The 18,279-nt window shown below is 35.0% G+C and overlaps 2 protein-coding genes and 2 pseudogenes across 2 annotated transcripts; 2 read left to right on the forward strand and 2 right to left on the reverse strand.

Moving 5' to 3' along the window:
* Positions 1-1,329: 1,329 nt before the first annotated feature.
* LOC140820983 (protein LATERAL BRANCHING OXIDOREDUCTASE 1-like) lies at positions 1,330-4,292 on the reverse strand (annotated as a pseudogene).
* Positions 4,293-6,867: 2,575 nt separating this feature from the next.
* LOC140820984 (pentatricopeptide repeat-containing protein At5g66520-like) lies at positions 6,868-9,349 on the reverse strand (annotated as a pseudogene).
* Positions 9,350-9,888: 539 nt separating this feature from the next.
* LOC140820982 (nuclear pore complex protein NUP205-like) lies at positions 9,889-15,437 on the forward strand. Its single transcript, XM_073181365.1, has 8 exons — positions 9,889-10,173; positions 10,754-10,849; positions 12,027-12,101; positions 12,309-12,413; positions 12,502-12,612; positions 13,578-13,737; positions 14,191-14,276; positions 15,306-15,437. Exons 1-8 carry the CDS (start codon positions 10,033-10,035, stop codon positions 15,435-15,437), a joined length of 906 nt encoding a protein of 301 aa, XP_073037466.1. The 5' UTR covers positions 9,889-10,032.
* An 88-nt stretch (positions 15,438-15,525) lies between these two features.
* Positions 15,526-18,032, forward strand: LOC140820985 (nuclear pore complex protein NUP205-like; the record flags this gene model as incomplete). Its single annotated transcript, XM_073181367.1, has 3 exons — positions 15,526-15,731; positions 15,917-16,006; positions 17,871-18,032. Coding segments are annotated over exons 1-3 (396 nt in total), but the record flags the coding sequence as incomplete, so codon positions are not given.
* Between the last annotated feature and the right edge of the window lie 247 nt (positions 18,033-18,279).

Below are 18,279 nucleotides of genomic sequence, written 5' to 3' on the forward strand. Positions count from 1 at the left end.
GATATAAAACTGTGAAGTTTGTAGTATTAAATACATCTACAAAAAGGAAAAATACCTCAACCGCTTACTCTTAGATTTGAGCACAAAAACTTGTGGTGAAAATAATAAATTTTAGGGGAAAATAGTAAAAAAAAAAATTTGTTTTTTTTAACATAAGTTTTCCTCTGATATTTGTATGCTGAAAGCGCGTAAGAGTCAATGGAAGGCATTAAGTTATTTTTGCCAAGTCTTGAAAGTTGGCAATAATTCATACGTTCTTTAAGGTAATTAAAATGGCAGTACAAATTTGACGTTGGATATATAGTACAATAATAACAAAGTCAGCTAACGCAAGTGTGCAGCTAAAATTGCATATAAATAGCCATGACTACAAGATCTTTCTTGACACAGATATTTTAAGCCTGGACAAATTTATAAGCATCCTTTTCTCTCTCTTTTTTTTTTCTCGAGTGACGCAACGGTTATGGCTTTTAGATCGATTGCTATGCTTGCTTGCATTATAGTTCTAGTGCAACTGGTGGCGGCCCATGAAGGTCACGACCACCACATGGCTCCGGGGCCTGCCCCTATGCCGCCGCGTGCGCCACCACCCTCCGGTGGAATAAGTTATTCTCCAACCGCGGTGATCGGACTCGTGGCTTTGGTGGTTTCCTTTGTCGGAGTACTTGGGAACAAGATTTGAGAATTTTATTTTACTCCAGACTTTTTCCTACTTATTTATTTGCTGTATCTTCGTGTATTTCTTTTGTATAATTTTGTTATGTACTGTGTTCTAAAATCCGGTTGCGCGACGATTTGATAATATTTGTCACAAGTTCTTGATAATACATTATTGTCAACTATTGAGTTAATAAAAAGATTATTTAATTGACGTTGAAAATTATAATATTTTATTTTTATTATTTTATTATTATTATTGTCAATTTGCAGGTAAAAAATAAAGAGCGGATTTTTTTTTTTTAGAAAAAATCATAGTAAATTGAAATATTTTGGGTTTTATCTATTTAATTTGTCAAAAATTGTCATTTAATACTTTTAATTTTGCATTTTACAAAGTCTATATTTTTGGCTGAAACCAATGATTAGACTGAATATTGCTTATTTTCATTCAATGCTCTCCTAATAAAACTTATATTACATACATTAAAATATATCTGAGCAAATAAAAGGAAACAAAAAATTTTTTCCCTCAAAATTTGGACGTCGTTTTACTTCATTTCACATTTTTTTTTGTTTAAAATAATTTTAGTGTCTATAATATAGACTTTTTTTTAGTAGACTACAATATATATTTTATTCTCATCATATTAGTCATGATGCGCAGAAATATGTACCAAATAAGTCATAATCGATTGGTTCCAACGAAAAAAGAGGATAAAAGAAAAAAAATTCAAGTTATACGTTCGAAGACCCGAGACAGACGATTGAAATTGCAATTTTCCCATAAAAACCAAACTCGTGCACGTTGAGTAAAACTAGATTCTAACAGCTTCAATTGGCCTTTTCCCCTGCTGGTAGTGTTGAAAATAGGTCTTCGGGTAGTTTCTTACTTTCTTGTATAATCTCGGCCTCGTATCATCAACTAGTTCATTCACCGGTCCAATCTCTAGTTCAGGATCTGGAGCAAAGAACATAGCTAGAGTATTTCTCTCCCTGACTGTGTTCGTAACTGCTCGATGCATCGGGCTCTTGATGATGCCATTGCTCATTATCTGCGTGGACAAAAGAGCGATAAAACGAGATCATAAAATATTCAAAAGTTATGAAAAGTAACAGATGATAATTATTCTATCACGCTTGAGTAAGTTTCACAGGCTGCGGAATCAAGATTACGTGGACCATGCAATAGGTCCTACTTACAACTTGTTCACATCTTTCGTTGCTTTACGAAAATGATTAATCGAAACTGGGAGAATAATAAATCCATCAACTCTTCCCCCACGGTAGAATGCGAGTCATGAGCATTATGAAACTGCGGTAAATTGAAAACTTGCCAGGAGCGAGGGTCGAATTTTCAGGAACTTAGGAGGGTTAGTTGCCAAATATTAAGGAAACAAAATCATACACGAAGCTTTTGAAAATCGCATTAGTCTACTTTTAGTTTACCCACCTATATATGCACCTAATGTGACTTGAATCCAATACAATAGTGGTCTAGTGGAGGGTGATCCCCAAAGATACGAGATCTTGGTTCAAAACTTCGAATGCCCGCACTTGTGTGTGGTAGTGTGGTTAGATAGGAAATTCCCCCGACCTATGTATCCCAAAAAAAAAAAGGTTGCTTCGCGTAATCCAAATGAAAAACATTAATGTTATACCCAATTCTACGCAGCAATATAAAACGAGGTTTTGAAAGATCAAAGCCTCCTATCTCACAACCAAACATGCTATGAAATTCATTCTTGAAACCCATAGAAAGATGAGTTTAAGACGTACCTCAAGTTGATCCCCAACGTTGACAAGAAGTGCATGAGGCATAACGGGAACTCGATACCCACCGATCATCTTTCAGCATTTGAAGGCCCTCAACTTCTTCATCTTGCAGTAGAATAGTTATCCCCGAGCCATCTGCATGTGGTTTGAGCCCAAGAACAATGTCTGGCCTCGAACATGGAGGATAGTAGTTGAACCTTCCATACATTGTAGGCCTCTCTCCGAATTGGTCCAAAAAGCATTTCTCTGGTAAGCTTAATGATCTTGCTATAGCCTTTAGTATCAGTTCTTGGATTTGTCTTAAACTACCAGTATACGCATCTAATATCTTCCTGAAGGATTAAAAAATCCCTAAGTTGTCAAATGAATTCATGTTGTACTAAAAATAAGCCGATTTTGTAACTAAAAAAACCCAATTTTTTACAGAGAAAATGGCTGATATTACCTGAAAGTTTCTGGATTTTCAGGCCAATATTCGAGCTTTTGCTGATCTTTCGGACTAAGTAAAAGATACAACCTATCATTCCAATCAAGGGATTGATTCTCGAAAAGAACCATATCACTGCCGTAGCCTTCAATGCCATCCACTGGTCTGACATATTTTTGTTTCTCTATTATGGGCAGATGGAAAAATTTTCTTGAAACTCTTCGCAGTTCATCCAGGAAGGAATTTTCGATGCCATGGTTTATGGCCTGGATATTCAATTTTAAATGATATATACCAAATTAGATATTTATTTCTTATTGCAAAACTTACAGAATCATAAAAAATTAATCGCAACCAATAAGGATTCCATCTTTAAGCAATACAAGTGCCAGTCATGGTCTTGATCAATCTATATATGAAACATGTTATTCCACAGTTCAAAGAGTACGTCGAGGTTCTGCAAGCGAGTCTTTCTATATACTACCATATTGATATTTACAAATCAGCATATAAATCAGTAGATTCCCATTTTGTTATATCACGAGGTATGGGTCATGAAAGATCTATATATATGTTCTTATTTTTTCGATAAGCTGGAGAGAGTCGAGCCATAGTGAAGTAGCTTACTATAGTTCTCGCGCTAGCCCCTATATGCCATTTGTCTACTTTTTTGAGGCCTAAATGAAGGCATACATATGAACGGATTCATAATAAACAATCATCAAATGCGGGTGGAAAACAAAACGAAAGAATATGATACGTAACCCCATCACCTAACCTCAATTAAAATATAATATACGCGCCATTTTTTCATCCTTTATTTGTAACCGAGAGAAATAGTTACTTTACTATCCTACTTAGAAGAAAAAAAATCGAAATATGATACGTAACCCCATCACAATCCACCAAGCGTGGACCGAGGCTGCCTTGAGGGTTAGCTGCCCCCTTCTAACCAAAAAAATTTCATATGTTATTTCTATTACAGATATTTTCTTGGATGAGCTTCACATGGATCAAATTTTGTTGCCCATAAATTCAACGAAACCAAACAAATCAAATCAAGAATATAAAGAGATCCTAACTCTATGTTATATACAAATAAAAAGCTGAAACCTGAAAGCAGCCCCATGTAATAAGAGCAGACTGAAGCTTGTTAAGTTCTGCATCCATGGCGGCGGCTGCTGATGGAATCAAACGGCTCAAATCAATAACTGGGATTTCACCACTCAAAGTAGCAGTGAGATTAATGGGGCCATATTCAGCATCTCTCCAAATATATTTATGTGGCACCTCCTCGTTGTGTCACCTCCACTTGGAACCAGTTCCTGAACCGTCTTCGTGCCCGCTTCAGCCATGAGAATAAATTTTGGAGATTAAATCTGGGATTTCTTCTGGTCAAACGTTAGAGCTGACAATTGATGAGAATTCTTACCATTCATAACGTTTTGGGTTTTGTTTTCATGAAAGTCTGCGCTGGGTTAATGTGAAAAATTCTTCTGCATTAATGCCTATCTTCCACGTGGGATTCCTGCATCAAGCGACGCGCGTCAGCCAAATTTACTCCTCAAATACCCTGAATTTTTTCTTTTCAAATAAACTCTTTAATTTTAAAAATATAATATTAATTTTCATCAATTAATCCATATCTGCTTAAAACTAATCGAAACCGATGTAACTAATTTCAACGTGGATGCAGAAGTTTTTTTTAAAAAGTTCTACCGGTTAAATATTGAAAGAAACAGGACTAAAATTGAAATTTTTATTAAATAGAAGACTATTTCGATTTCATTGAAGTTTCATATTAGAGAATCTATAAATTTTCTTTATTATTATTATTTTTTTGTAATATCAGACATTATTTTTTCGACATAAAATTGATGCAACATTGATGTAACACTAACATCAACATAAAACTACGTTTATATTATCACATCATCATCATCATCGATAAAAATTAAAATTGCTAAAACTAAAAGATACAATACTAAAACAAAATAAAGTCCGACAATATAAAAGTTAAAATCACAAAAAAAATAAAAATAAAAATACACACTACTAAAAATTGTAATTTTTTTCATATTTAATTATATATTTAGCTGGTATGGAAATATAAATCAAATAGTTTATAACACTTATTCTAAAAAAAAAATTGTTTATAACTCAAATACTACTTTATATAATCGATGGATATAACTCGACACCGAATCAAATCTAAAACATACATTAAAAAATTAATTCTAATCTTCTGTGATTAGTTGACTCTGTTTAGTCAATAATGGCTTCCCCAGTCTCTCTATTGGCTCAACTTGTGATGTCATATCTGTTATCAATGATTTATTCAAACCTACTCTTGAGATAATATCCAAATATTTAATTCAATTGTTGTAAAGAGACCACATATATTTTGTACATTGTTCAATGCATTGCATCACATATAAAATGACGCGACATTGCTCCTAGATTTTATATCCAAATATTTAATGCAATTGTTGCAAAAAGACCACATTTTTTACGTTGCTCAATGCATTGCATCATATGAAAAATGACGTGAAATTGCTTCTAGATTTTGGTTCCACGATCATGTGGTTCCATCCCTATATTACAAACATACTCATTGCTGGAAAAATATTCATATGTACTAATATTCTTATGCACTTTCTCCATCGATGTAATTATAATCGCCCCTTCACGTGATTTAGCCCTGCATTGAACCAGCAAAAAAGGCTGAAAACTACCCTTGTCAACCAAACAAACCACTTTATTTTTAGGGTTTGACCTTGGCCACATTCACATTCATCTCCATCATGCACACTATCATTACTCAATAAAACAATGAAGTTTCGAATTCGAGATCCAAGTTGTAATTCCCTCCCAAAAAATAAATCAATTGAACTTGGCTTCATCTACATACATCTGAATCATGTAAAATATGGAAGATATGGACATGGACCTGGATGGCACCAACATCTCAATAAAATATGAGATATCGATTTCCAGACCTCAAGTTGTATTACCCTCCCAAAATATATATCAATTGACCTTGGATTCATCAACATCCATCTAAACCATCAAAAATCAAAGAAATGGCCATGAGCCTCAAATCACACCAACATCTCAATAAAGAGATGATGTATCGAGTTCGAGACCTCAAGTTGTATTCACTTTTCAAAAAATTGAAAAAACAAAAAAGAAGAAAAAGAAACGAATCGAAATATGAACGACATTATTAATTGAATCTATCGAAAATATTTTGGTTGAGGTTTGGTCGGTGTTTTTCTAGTGAATGATTGCACTTTCATGAGCAGACAAATCTTGCTACATAATTATATCTCCTAAGAATGTGTTTCTTTTTTGTTCTTTATGATACACATTAATTAAGTTATCCTCGACTAGGGGTGGGGCCAGCCAGCTTGAATACAAAAACAAACGAGTTTGAAAAAGTATTTTTATTAAACAAAACTAAGTAAAGACGTTTTGAGATAAATGAAATTTTGAAAGAAAAGTTGCAGTAGATCAAAAGCTGATCCCTACCAAGAAATTATATCTGCCTCAACATTGTATTGCAGTGTATATTATATTTTTATCCTTTGCTTGCTCTTCTTTTTCATACTGAAGAGCATTGAAACAAAATGGAAATTGCTGCCAATATGGGCCACAACTATCATATTTTGGACAATCTACGCACAGATGATCACCTTCTCAGTTCAACAAGCATTCACCATGAATCGATCAATTGGCCATTTTCAGATTCCAGCAGGCTCACTCACTGTCTTCTTTGTGGCTGATATTGATGACATTGGCAGTTTATGATAGAATAATCATGCCACTTTGGAAGAAATGGAAAGGGAAACAAGGTACTATTTTCTTGATCACTGGCTTGACTTTGTCCACGTTGTATGTATTTTTCTTGGCGTTTACAAGGTCTGTTGAAAATATGATTGAAAGTGGTGCCTCCAGTCATTTATATTTCAGTTCCAAATATTCCTGCCCAAATTGTTGGGTTAAGTTAATGTAAATCACACAATGATACAAGTTTTCACCTCGGTTGCAGGTTTCTCCAGCCTACAGAAAATCACTATAGGACTAGTTCTCTCCACAATAGGAACGATGGCTGCAGCTCTTACAGAGATGAAGAGGCTATCAGTTGTAAAGGCTGTCTCGGACCGACCCTCCTCGGATCTTCCTATAAGTGTATTCCTTCTGATTCCACAGTTTTTTCTAGTGGGATCTGTGGAGGCGTTCATAGATACAGGGCAGCTGGATTTCTTCATCACACAATCTCCCAAAGGAATGAAAACAACGAGCACTGGTCTCTTCTTGGCAACTCTTTCGCTTGGTTTTCTTGTAACCAGTTTCTTGGTGACAGGAGCCAATGGTGGCCAAGGATTGCTTGCAGATGATATGAATGAGGCGTCTCGATTGCTTCTATGGGCTTCTGGCTGTCTTGGGGTTTATAAATCTTGGGATATATCTAATATGTGCTGCGTGGTATAAACCACAGAAAGCTAAACCCGCTATGCAGATTGAGATAGCGCATAGTGGTGATGACAAGTGTTGACCGTACGTAGGAGATGTTTTTTTGGGTTTTGAACAAGGAAATTAATCCAACTGATCAATGTATTAATCAATGTATGAAATTATACGTAACGAAATCAGTTTTTGAGTGCATTCATGGTTGCAAATTTGTCATATTTGATTATTTTCTACTACGATGTTTCTATACATACACTTCACAACTCAAAATTGGGATAAAATAGATATGATAGTTACGCAATATAATATTTTTCTCAATTAAAAAATCTAAAACTTTTTCCAATCATTATTCACTCTATTTTAAAAATGTACACATACAATTTCCCAACGTGATAAATCATGTCATAAAAGAATCAAGCACCTTACATATCTCTTCAGCCTGTGGATGTGACAGATCACCAGCATGGAACTCTTCGACCATTCCATGAACTTCAATCAAACTGCAGCCAGATTTTTTATTTGCTGGTCTCTCATCGATTAACTTCCTAATGCTCTTTGCTTCGGCCTCCCAACCAGCTTCCTTGTACATATTATAGGCAAGAACACGAATCCCATAGTCAATCTCTCCTCCATCAGCTATCTTTTCCATACTCTATCACCAATTTCAATGTTCCCATAATTCCTACACGCCCCTAGCAGAGCTCCCCATATATTAGCATCCCTTTCACCGATATCACACATTATCTCATCAACATATATCTCAGCTTCCTCTAACTTACCAGACCTCGCCAAAAGATCGACAATACAAGCATAATGCTCGATTCTGGGCTTAATTTCATAGACGCTATCCATCTTTTTGAACAAAGACAAGCCTTTTTCGACCAATTTTGCATGACTACAAGCTGTAAGAACAACAACAAAAGTAGCCTCAGTTGGCTGAGCCCCATATGTGATCATGCTATCAAGCAATTCTAGAGATTTCATTTCAACTCCATTCATTGCCGCACATGATATAATAGCATTCCAAACTCCACTATCCTTGTTACGAATACCATTAAAAACCGTGAAAGCCAACTCCAAAGCACCACATTTTGAGTACATGTCAACCAGCGCCGTGGCTATGATTGGATTCAAAGAGTATTTGCAGCGCTTAGCATAAGAGTGTATCCATAAGCCTTGTGCCAGTGCACCAAGATGAGCACAAGCAGTGAGAGCACTCACAATAATCGACTGATTGGGCTTCAAACCCATGTCTTCCATGTTTCTATACAAAGAAATCACTTCCTTAAAATCACTAACCCTCGAATATGCTGCCATTAACGCACTCCAGGATACCACATTCCTTTCCGGCATTTCATCGAAATACTCCCTTGCCTTTTCCACGTTCCCCATTTTCCCATATCCATCAATCATTGCAGTCCACAATACCACATCTTTTACAGGCATTTCATCAAACAACATATGTGCTCTTCCCATATCATGTTTTAGCGCATAGAATTCGATCAATGCGCTAACAACAAACAAGTCACAGCAAAATCCTAACTTGAGGACATGGGCATGCGTCAAAAGTCCCATGCATCTAACGTCACCTAAATCATAGAACATGCCTTCATCAAAGGCGTGAAAGTGTAGTTGTTTTTTATAAGCCCGTCCCTTAGCATGTCTTTATAACATAAAATAGCGAAAATGGGCAAATTAGATTGAACATATCCTCTAATCATCGTGTTGTACAAGAAAGTGGAACGGTGGCGGAGATTTTGAAAAACCGCACGTGCATGAGAAAAGAAAACAGGGTTGCAGGAGGCGACAGTGAACGAGACAAGCGGTGCAATGGCAGCCGGGATTTGGGAGACGTTGAGCTTGAGGAGGTTGGCATGAATTTGTTTGAGTTGGCTTAGCGTTCTGCATTTCTCAACGAGTAGTGATGTGCATGTAATCCAATTTGCTTCGATCATCTAAGTTTGTAATCAGTGGGAATGAGAGGGTTGTAGGATGATTGATATTCAAGATTGCCGAATAATCTGCAACAATCACATTATCCACATCAAATCAGCATTCCTTCAGATGTAAATAAAAACCTAAATAATTTAGGCAAAAACTCGTGTTTGTGAGATACATCTTTTAATTATTTTTTATTTTAAAAATATTATTTTTTATTGTGACAGATTAAGATCCGTGAGACGGTATCACATTAGACCACTCAATAATTTATAATCTAAAAATTATGACATCCATTTCTATATTCATCAATCTGTTAACCACTACCAAATTTTCAAGTCCTGTCATCATTAAAAAACAAAAAAACATTTGATATTTTAAATATCCTTACAATTTTTTTTTAAAATATTTATTTATTATTTAAAATTTTGATAAATAAAATAAAGTATAATGTTCAAATAATTTTTTCTACTATTTTTGTTAATAACACTTCTACACATCTTAAAAAAAAAAATCAATTTAACGACATAAGTTTATTATTCTAATAATATTTAAATATATTTTTATATTAATATATTAATAATTTTAAATACTTTCTGGCTGAAATACTAGTTAAATTAAATTTTGAGTGGCGTCCTCCATCAACGCCCACCTCTAAAACCCTCGGGCTTTCCCGCCCTCGCCTTTGCAGGGTTCTCCCATTTTCAGCGGCATTCGTCTGCTCAATTCAATCTCTGTAGTTTGTTTATCAAGAAAGAAGAATGGTTTCACCCAAACAACTTATATCGATAATCGAATCTTCACTACTGGGGCAGACTCCACGAACTGCAGCGCAGCGAATCGAACTCCTCCACGCTATTCGTCACTCTCTTCCTTCCCTCAAATCTCTCCTTGCATACCCGGTAATTTTTCAAAGTTTGGCTTTCTATGTTTATGCGCTGATCTTCGACTTCGACAACGTCATTTTTTTTTTCTAAATAAAATAAAATAGACCCCAGGGAGAGTTGGGAATTGTTAAAGAAACATTTTTTGATAGAATTTCAACCTTTTTCTGTTATCCCGTGCTTTATGAGGCTTGAGTGTGTAGGGAGAGCTAGGGTGTGATGAATGGTCGGTCGCTGACTTACATGTTCTGAAATTAAATTTTCGATTTTGTTTGGGGTTCAATGGGGTCTGAGTTATTTTGTTGTGAATGGTGACAATATAAGACGTTAACATTTAAAACCAAATATAGTAGGCTTCTTCGTTTACATGTTTGTAATCAAGTAAAATGCACGATATATCACTGTGTACCTTCACATAAATAATGTTGTTAATGCAGAATTAAAATTGTTCAGACGTCTCTTTATTCTTTTAAAATTTAAAATATGTTTTCTTTTCTAGTAATCTTGATAAATTTATCTTACATTGATGTTTATACGTTTACACATTTCCTAATGTTTTCCAGTAAATTTTAATTTTTCTTTTCCTCAATATATTTAGCCTCCCAAACCATCAGACAGAGCTGAAGTCCAGTCGAAAGAAGTGAGATTGCCAGATGTTGGGTCAATCCCACTTGACGATCAGGATGTACAGATAGTAAGTTTCCATCTCTATTGCACTTTCCATATTGACACTGCTTGTTGAACTGAAAATCTTACACTGACATACATTACCCGTTTGGTATCAGGTATAGCATATTATTAGGATTTTTTTTTATCAATGGAGTGTGTTCTGGGAAGTTTGTTTTTCTCATCCCCTGCTGTATGCCAATATTACGGGTTCCTCGGCCAAAACCAAGAACATTTTTCCTGAGGAAATTCAAATAAAGTAGGATTTTAAGCTAATTGAAATCTTTAATTTAATGATCTCTTATCCTAGTTTGGTTTGAATAAATGAGATAATTCCCAAAGCATTGTAAGTTAGTATATGGTATCATTTTAGGATACGGTGATCCTTTTATTTTAGTTTAGAAAATGATTATCCTTATTTTAAATCATTGTACTCTCTTATATATTGAGGGATTGAATAAAGAATTTCAGGAAATTATTCACAATTTTGGGTTACGAGATCTAAGATTTTCTCTCAGGGAGCCTTAAAACCAAAATAATAAGAGGTTTACTTTAACGAGCCTCAAATTTAAAAGAAATGAATTATGATCAGCCCATAAATCACCACATAACGTGATCCATAACAATCCAGTTTTTTGGTTATAATATTCAGTTATCTTTATACCAATCTTGTGACTCGGGGAAAACATAGTGGAAATCATGGAAACTCTAGCGCAATTCATGATACCTGTTTTGAGCACAATAATCTTTGCCTAATTAGAAAATGGGTATCAATGATTCTTCTCCTTCGTAAGCCCCTCTGGTTTTCCCTGTGAGTCAGGAGCTAAGCTTTTGCACATATTGCCAATTTGAGACCAATACAATAACATTTACATTGGTGTGCTGCCCCGAATCACTGGCACTTGAACCTCTTCAATTATATGACGAGTATGCTCGCATGTCTAAATTACTGCATTACCTTATATTTTGCTATATGCTTACTTGTCTTTATACTTTTGAGGTGTTAAAACTTTGTTTCCATCCTTAGCTGGACATTTTACACTAATTTGAAGGTTATATGCATCTTTATGTCAGTTTTGATTTTTTTCATTAATGCTTAACTAGAGAAATTGCTGGGGCATTGTTCTTCCTTGCTATTATTATGGTGGGCTTCTCATGACTTCTTTGCTTTTTAATTTAAATATATTAACATGTTTGAGCCACAGGCTTTGAAATTGAGCGAGGATCTCCATCTCAATGAAATCAACTGCGTGCGTTTGCTCATTTCGGCCAACCAAGAGGTAATCCATGTGGTACTGGGTAGATGTATTTTTCATGTATATACTAACATTATTGATGAAGACTGAAGTATAGAACAAGTCTTTTCTACTTAGGCCAATGAAGGCCTTCATATTGTACTTTTCTTTAACTTACTAATTTGATATTTAAGTGGCATGTTTATTTGCTTGCTGTTGCGTGAAAACTATCACATATATTTCTTCTTTCAGTGGGGTTTACTTGGTCGAGAGCCAGTAGAAATTTTTCGCCTTGCTGCTGGACTTTGGTATACAGAGAGAAGAGACATACTAACATCAATTTACATGATGCTGAGGGTATTTTATTTTCGTGTCTTAGTTGCATGGTTGGAAAAAATTAATTTTTTATTCTCAATAAACTTAATTATTGATGGATCTTTTTCAGGCTGTTGTGCTCGACCAAGGTCTTGAAGCTGATCTTATTGCGGATATTCAAAGAAATTTGGAAGATCTTTTACATTCTGGACTTAGACAGCGATTGATTAATCTTACTAAGGTTTTCATATCATATTCGGTTTATTTTGAAGAAGTCTGGCTAAGCGGATCTTTTGGTATTTATTTATTTTTCGTTTGAGAGCTTATGCGAGTGATGCCATTAATATGATGTGAAATATTAGGATAAGAGCTTAGAAGCTCTAAAGAATAAGATGTCAAAATGAAAATCATATAAGCTCTCTTGATTTAGTTAGGAGTCTCAATTTATTTTTTCATGTGTTGTCAAACTACTTTAGTTTGTAAATGTAAATACAATATGATGTCCCATTTAGCTAATGTAAATCATCTTACTAGTTCCTGGAGATTGTTTCGCCGAAACAAGTCAACATTGTTTAGTTAAGACGACATCTAATCTATTCATTACTGTAAGCATCTTATGAATACTTGGTGCTCTGAAATTGTAATGTAAGGATAGCCGAAAGAGGTGGTGTTTTAGCAAATGAAGTAGTTCGTTATTTGAGCATCTGCTCAATTTATATTTGCCTTTGTGTTCACATGTTTATGTGTCCGTTCATGGTTTAACCCTTGGATTTCGGCAGTTTCTGGGAAATAAGGGGCTATATGTGATACTTTGAAAGAAACAGTTGCCTTGTTGAAGATGACATATGTTCAGCTGTTACCCTAATTTACTCCTGGGGAACTGTTTGAATAGTCCTTTAAAAGTTGCTGGGATAGTCCTTCCGATGACATCAAACTTTTGTGTTTTTTTATCCTTTAGAGTTTAGACATTTTTGAAGAAGGTTATGCTACTGACATGTTTGCTCTCAACGTGGGCAATGTATTGGGATTCAAAGCCCTAGTCATCTGTGTTTGGAAGATCTGTATTTTCCCTTTTCATTCTTGTAGTTCTATTATTTTACTTTTTATCGATTTTGGATTCTTATGTTGTCATTAGTTTTGTATTCTTTATGTTGTCAGTGATTTTGTATTCTTTATGTTGTCATGTTCCTGTACTTACATCTACAGGAACTTCATAGAGAAGAACCAACAGGATTTGGCGGGCCTAGTTCTGAACGCTACATTCTTGACTCAAGGGGTGCTTTAGTTGAAAGGAAAGCTGTGATTTCCAGGGAAAGGATCATCCTTGGCCATTGCCTTGTCCTTTCCATTTTGGTTGAGCGTGCAAGTAAGATTAAGACAAGGAATCTACCAAACTTAAAATGTGGAGTGATATTATGTTTAGATCTAATTAATAAAGTACGATACCGAGTTCAATGCTATAGATAAATAATACTTCTGTATCTGACTGTGATGTATGACCTGTTTTATATTGGAATCTTGAAGTCTACGTATCACTAAAGTTTACCTTACCCTTATATGATGATTCTATATCAAGACTCAAATGACCGGATAATTATTTATCATTGGCTACTGTAATGATGTATGCTCTGTTATGACTTTTTAATGTGTTTCGATCTGCTCTTGTTTGAATGTTTAGTTTCTCCTTAAAAATGCATTGCTGACGTGTGCTAGCTACTATTTAAGCCTGATCCTGGTTTTGGGTTTGTAACATCACTGCAGGACTTCTCTTTAAAAGAGCAGAAGTTCCTAAATTAACGACGACATTTACTTGCTGCAGGTCCAAAAGATGTCAAAGATATGTTCTCTGTTTTAAAAGATTGTGCCAAGGAGTTTGGTGTGAGCACCGATCCATTGCAGCATCAGGTCTTGGCATCTTGTTGTATCCTAATCTTTAATTCTAATTACATAGTTTGTTGGTGCATTATTTCTCAGAGAGTTTACATGCTACCTTAACCACAGCAATGATTCCATGCATCTCTGAATCAGTTTTCAGATGTTGAAAATTATGAAAAGAAATCTGGATTTATCTAGGAAATTGCTATTTCACCTTCAAAACTTTACTCTGTAGAACCAGGGTTTGGTTCTTTCCCTTTCTTTTTCCGCCGTAAATGTATAAAGCAAGAAATCACGATTTTAATGTGAATAATGGAAGTAGTAGAAAGGAAGAAATTATTGATTTGGAAAATCTAGGTCATACAAGCTCAAGAGGAATATAAGTATCTATGTGGGGGTAAAACATGATGGAACTTGCGGGGAATGGATAAGGTCGTGCACGTGGAGATGATTTGGTTTTGTGGATGGGGAGGCTTGGCCCGTGCATGGACTCATTGTAGGGTACACATGTCAAATTTAAGTGTGGTTTTGATGCCATGATGGCCTTAATTTTATTTGTGCTACTATATTTATTTGCATTCTCCGGGATATTTCTTCAGAAGGCGCACATGTATGTAGGAAGGCTCTTTTGTTCCCTAAATCTATCATCATTCTATCTTTGTATTATGTGCTGGCTAGAAAACTTTCAAACATAAATGGTTTTCATGATATTCTACTGTTTTCATGCCTTCTAAAACAGTATAATTTTCATATTTACTTGGATCATGATTCTTCGATTGGTATGAATACTTTTGGCATTGGAAACTAATATCTGTAAATAGGATTGGGGATGAGTGGGGAAAGATTGAGAATGTTATCGAACATTTACCTGATGCTTTCCTGCTTTTAAACTTTCTCGGGGTCCGGTGAAATCAGAATATTATAGGAGATGAATGGAGAAAGATTGGATTAATTTTTACACCACTCGATTCTGTTTTCCGTTTCTCATTAACACTCTTTTCTTTAATTTTGATATTTTTGTTTCCTATGCTATTTATTGACTCTCCTTTCTGCATGCAGATTACATATAGTCTTCTGTTCTCTCTTGTAATTGCTATCTTATCAGATGCTTTGAGTGCAATAACCGATAAAGTGCCAGTCTTGTCTCACGATGCATCGTTTAGGCGTGAATTTAAAGACATTGTAAGATGATGCTTACTTGTCTGATTTTTTAACTGTTTCTTGCCATGTTGATCCTCGATGGAGGTAATTAATTATTCTTTCAGGTGATGGTTTTCTGGAAATGATCCTATTGTTGAAGGCTTTGTTGATTGTGTAAGGCTTGCATGGGCGGTACATTTGATGTTGCTTTGTGATGGAAATGATGCACAGGACGACATAGATAGTACTATTTCCAATGACATCTACCCATGTTTAACGGTCGTTTTCACCAATAATATCTTCAAGTTTTGGCTGGACAAGGTTCTTCAAACTGCTGCATATCAGGTTGGTGATTGATCATTATCACTTAGGAAAAAATATCTAATAATTACCTATCTTTTTCTGTTCTTTGACTGCAAATTTGAAAGCCGTAATAAATTAAGTATTTATGAAATATGAGGAGGTGCCTCTTTAATTCCTTGAAAGAAATAGTTTGAAAATATATTCTGACATTTCATTCTGTTGTGCAGAACGATGACGAGGATATGGTCTACGTGTACAATGCTTATCTTCACAAGCAAATAACATGCTTTCTTTCTCATCCGCTTGCCAGGGACAAGGTTGGTTGAATTTCGAAGTTTTTATTCTGTTTCATATGAGTATCATACTGCTGTTGAGTAGTGACTTAAGAAGCTAAATATCTTTTTTTTTTTGATCAGAAACTAATATATATTAGATTAATAATGTTAAAAGATTACAATACGAGTGGATGAGCATCACGAATTCGAAAACAACCCATAAATGTAACTTGTTCAACAAAAAATATAACACCAATCCCTAATCAAATCAGATAATAGGTATGTCCGAAACTTTGGTACGCAAACCGTCCACGTCGCCACCCTGAATCTTATCTTCTCCCAAACGTCATCTCTTGATTCTTCTTTGTCACTGAATAATCTGTTGTTGCGCTCCAACCAAATCGACCAAAAAACACAGTGAACGATTATGTACCAGAAGTCTTTGAATCCCTCTGAATCCCTAAGAAGCTAAATATCATCACTCTGAATAGTTTTTTCTAAGGTCTTAATTTTTTTTTTTGCAATTTATCTGTTTGTTCATCATATGGATGTTATTGACACATGTGATGAATTAGTCATGGAGGTAGAGCTATAGCTAATGATATTTTTCTGTGGTTTTATGTGTTTGTTTAGTGTTTTGATCGGTGCTTCTCACTATGCGCACATTCCTTAAATTTTTACTGAAATTCTGTAGGATGCTGTAAGACATAGCATGTCAAATGGAATCAAGTTGGTTATGAACATGACTATGACTACTCATGTGAACATGCTAAGGTAGATGATGGTTACTAATAGGAGATAGAGTGTTAAGCAACAGATTTGTTACTTACCTAAATGACTACCCATCCTAGATAGAATGCTTTATAATCAGTTGAGACATTGTTTTGGCAAATTCATTTATGGTGGTTAGTTGCACCAATTTCGAAGTGTGGTTTCTTCCCCCTCAAGTTTTGAGCAAGAGCTTCACTCAAATTTACATGTAAGATTATCACGATTAAATAAATTTTGACTCTTTTTAAGCTGGCCAATTAGCAGTTTTTGAACAAAGAAGATGCATGCTGTCAACATCAAGCGACCCTCTGTATGATAAGTTCTTAGAGAGCAAAACATCGGAGTTGTGTGTTCAGTTGTTGACAATGTAAAAACTGAATATTGTTTATTCATTTTTGAATGGCTACATTTGGTAAATTGATGCCACATGGTATATTATTTTTATTTTGTCATTCAGACCCCGCAACTCATAATGAAGCTTCTGTTTGTTTTTGTGTTAGGCATCTGTAACTTTCCATGGTAGTCTATTTATCACTTCAAATATTCTGTGGTATACATGCATAGAATTACCTACTTTTGTAGTAGGAACAACATACTTCTTGATGTGTTATGTGGGTCCCGATATGGGCCAAAAAAGAACTAGTTATCCACAAAGTGAATTGGCTGAAATATGAACATTTATATGGGTATACGGTTAGACCAGTAGATATTTAAAAACAACTATAACCGATTTAGATGGTTTAGGTATCTCCTATGATTGTGCAAGCTACATTTAGTGAAAAATGAACGGCGTGGGGGTATTGATGCTTAACCTAGAGTAAGATGTAAAATGAGGTGATATCTAGAAGATCTTGAACCTTTGTGGCTCAACTTCAGAAATGGTCCTTTGTTTTCAGGGTGAAAAAAGAGGATTCATGTAGCAAAGTGAACTACATTTACTTCAAGTTTTTATTTGGTTAGGTCGAGATGAGATTCATGTAAAAGTTTTTCTTACACCAAATGATTTCCCTGTAGCTTTTGCATTATATCAGATTTAATGCTCTTCTATAATAGTGTGAAATGTGTACAATTTTGTATTGCATTCTTCATATGATCATACTTGGCGTTAACTGTTAATTCAATCACAATTTGGCAGGTCAAAGAGGCTAAAGAGAAGGCTATGGCTATGCTTAGCCCATATCGTATTATTGCTACTCATAATGAGATGAACGATGGCAGTGGGCAAACTCAAGAAACTTCTGCTATGGCACAACCACCTTTTGTCTCCCTTTTGGAGTTTGTGAGTGAAATCTATCAGGTCTGCACTATTTTTCCCTCTTCCCAACTGTTAATTGTCAAATATGTGTTTTTTTTTTGTTGACAACTAATAATATGACACATGAATTACTAAGTGATTCTGTGATGATTTGTTGTGTTGGATAGCCGTTTTTAATGTAAGAACTTTATGAGATCTAAAAATGATCTATTACTTTATCAATGTACTTTTTGTGGACATATAGAAATGTGATGTATTGCTTTTTATACCACCAAAGTAAATCAGTTGG

The sequence above is a fragment of the Primulina eburnea genome, unplaced genomic scaffold (genome assembly GCF_022965805.1).
Source record: "Primulina eburnea isolate SZY01 unplaced genomic scaffold, ASM2296580v1 ctg34, whole genome shotgun sequence".
NCBI classification, from domain to species: Eukaryota; Viridiplantae; Streptophyta; class Magnoliopsida; order Lamiales; family Gesneriaceae; genus Primulina; species Primulina eburnea.

What these genes read in the sequence shown, in the direction of transcription:
- LOC140820982 (XM_073181365.1), top strand. Translation starts at nt 10,033, where the DNA reads ATGGTTTCACCCAAACAACTTATATCGATAATCGAATCTTCACTACTG. An exon ending in CAATTTACATGATGCTGAGG is followed by an intron (nt 12,414 to 12,501) that starts GTATTTTATTTT and finishes GATCTTTTTCAG; the next exon opens with GCTGTTGTGCTCGACCAAGG. An exon ending in GATTGATTAATCTTACTAAG is followed by an intron (nt 12,613 to 13,577) that starts GTTTTCATATCA and finishes TTACATCTACAG; the next exon opens with GAACTTCATAGAGAAGAACC.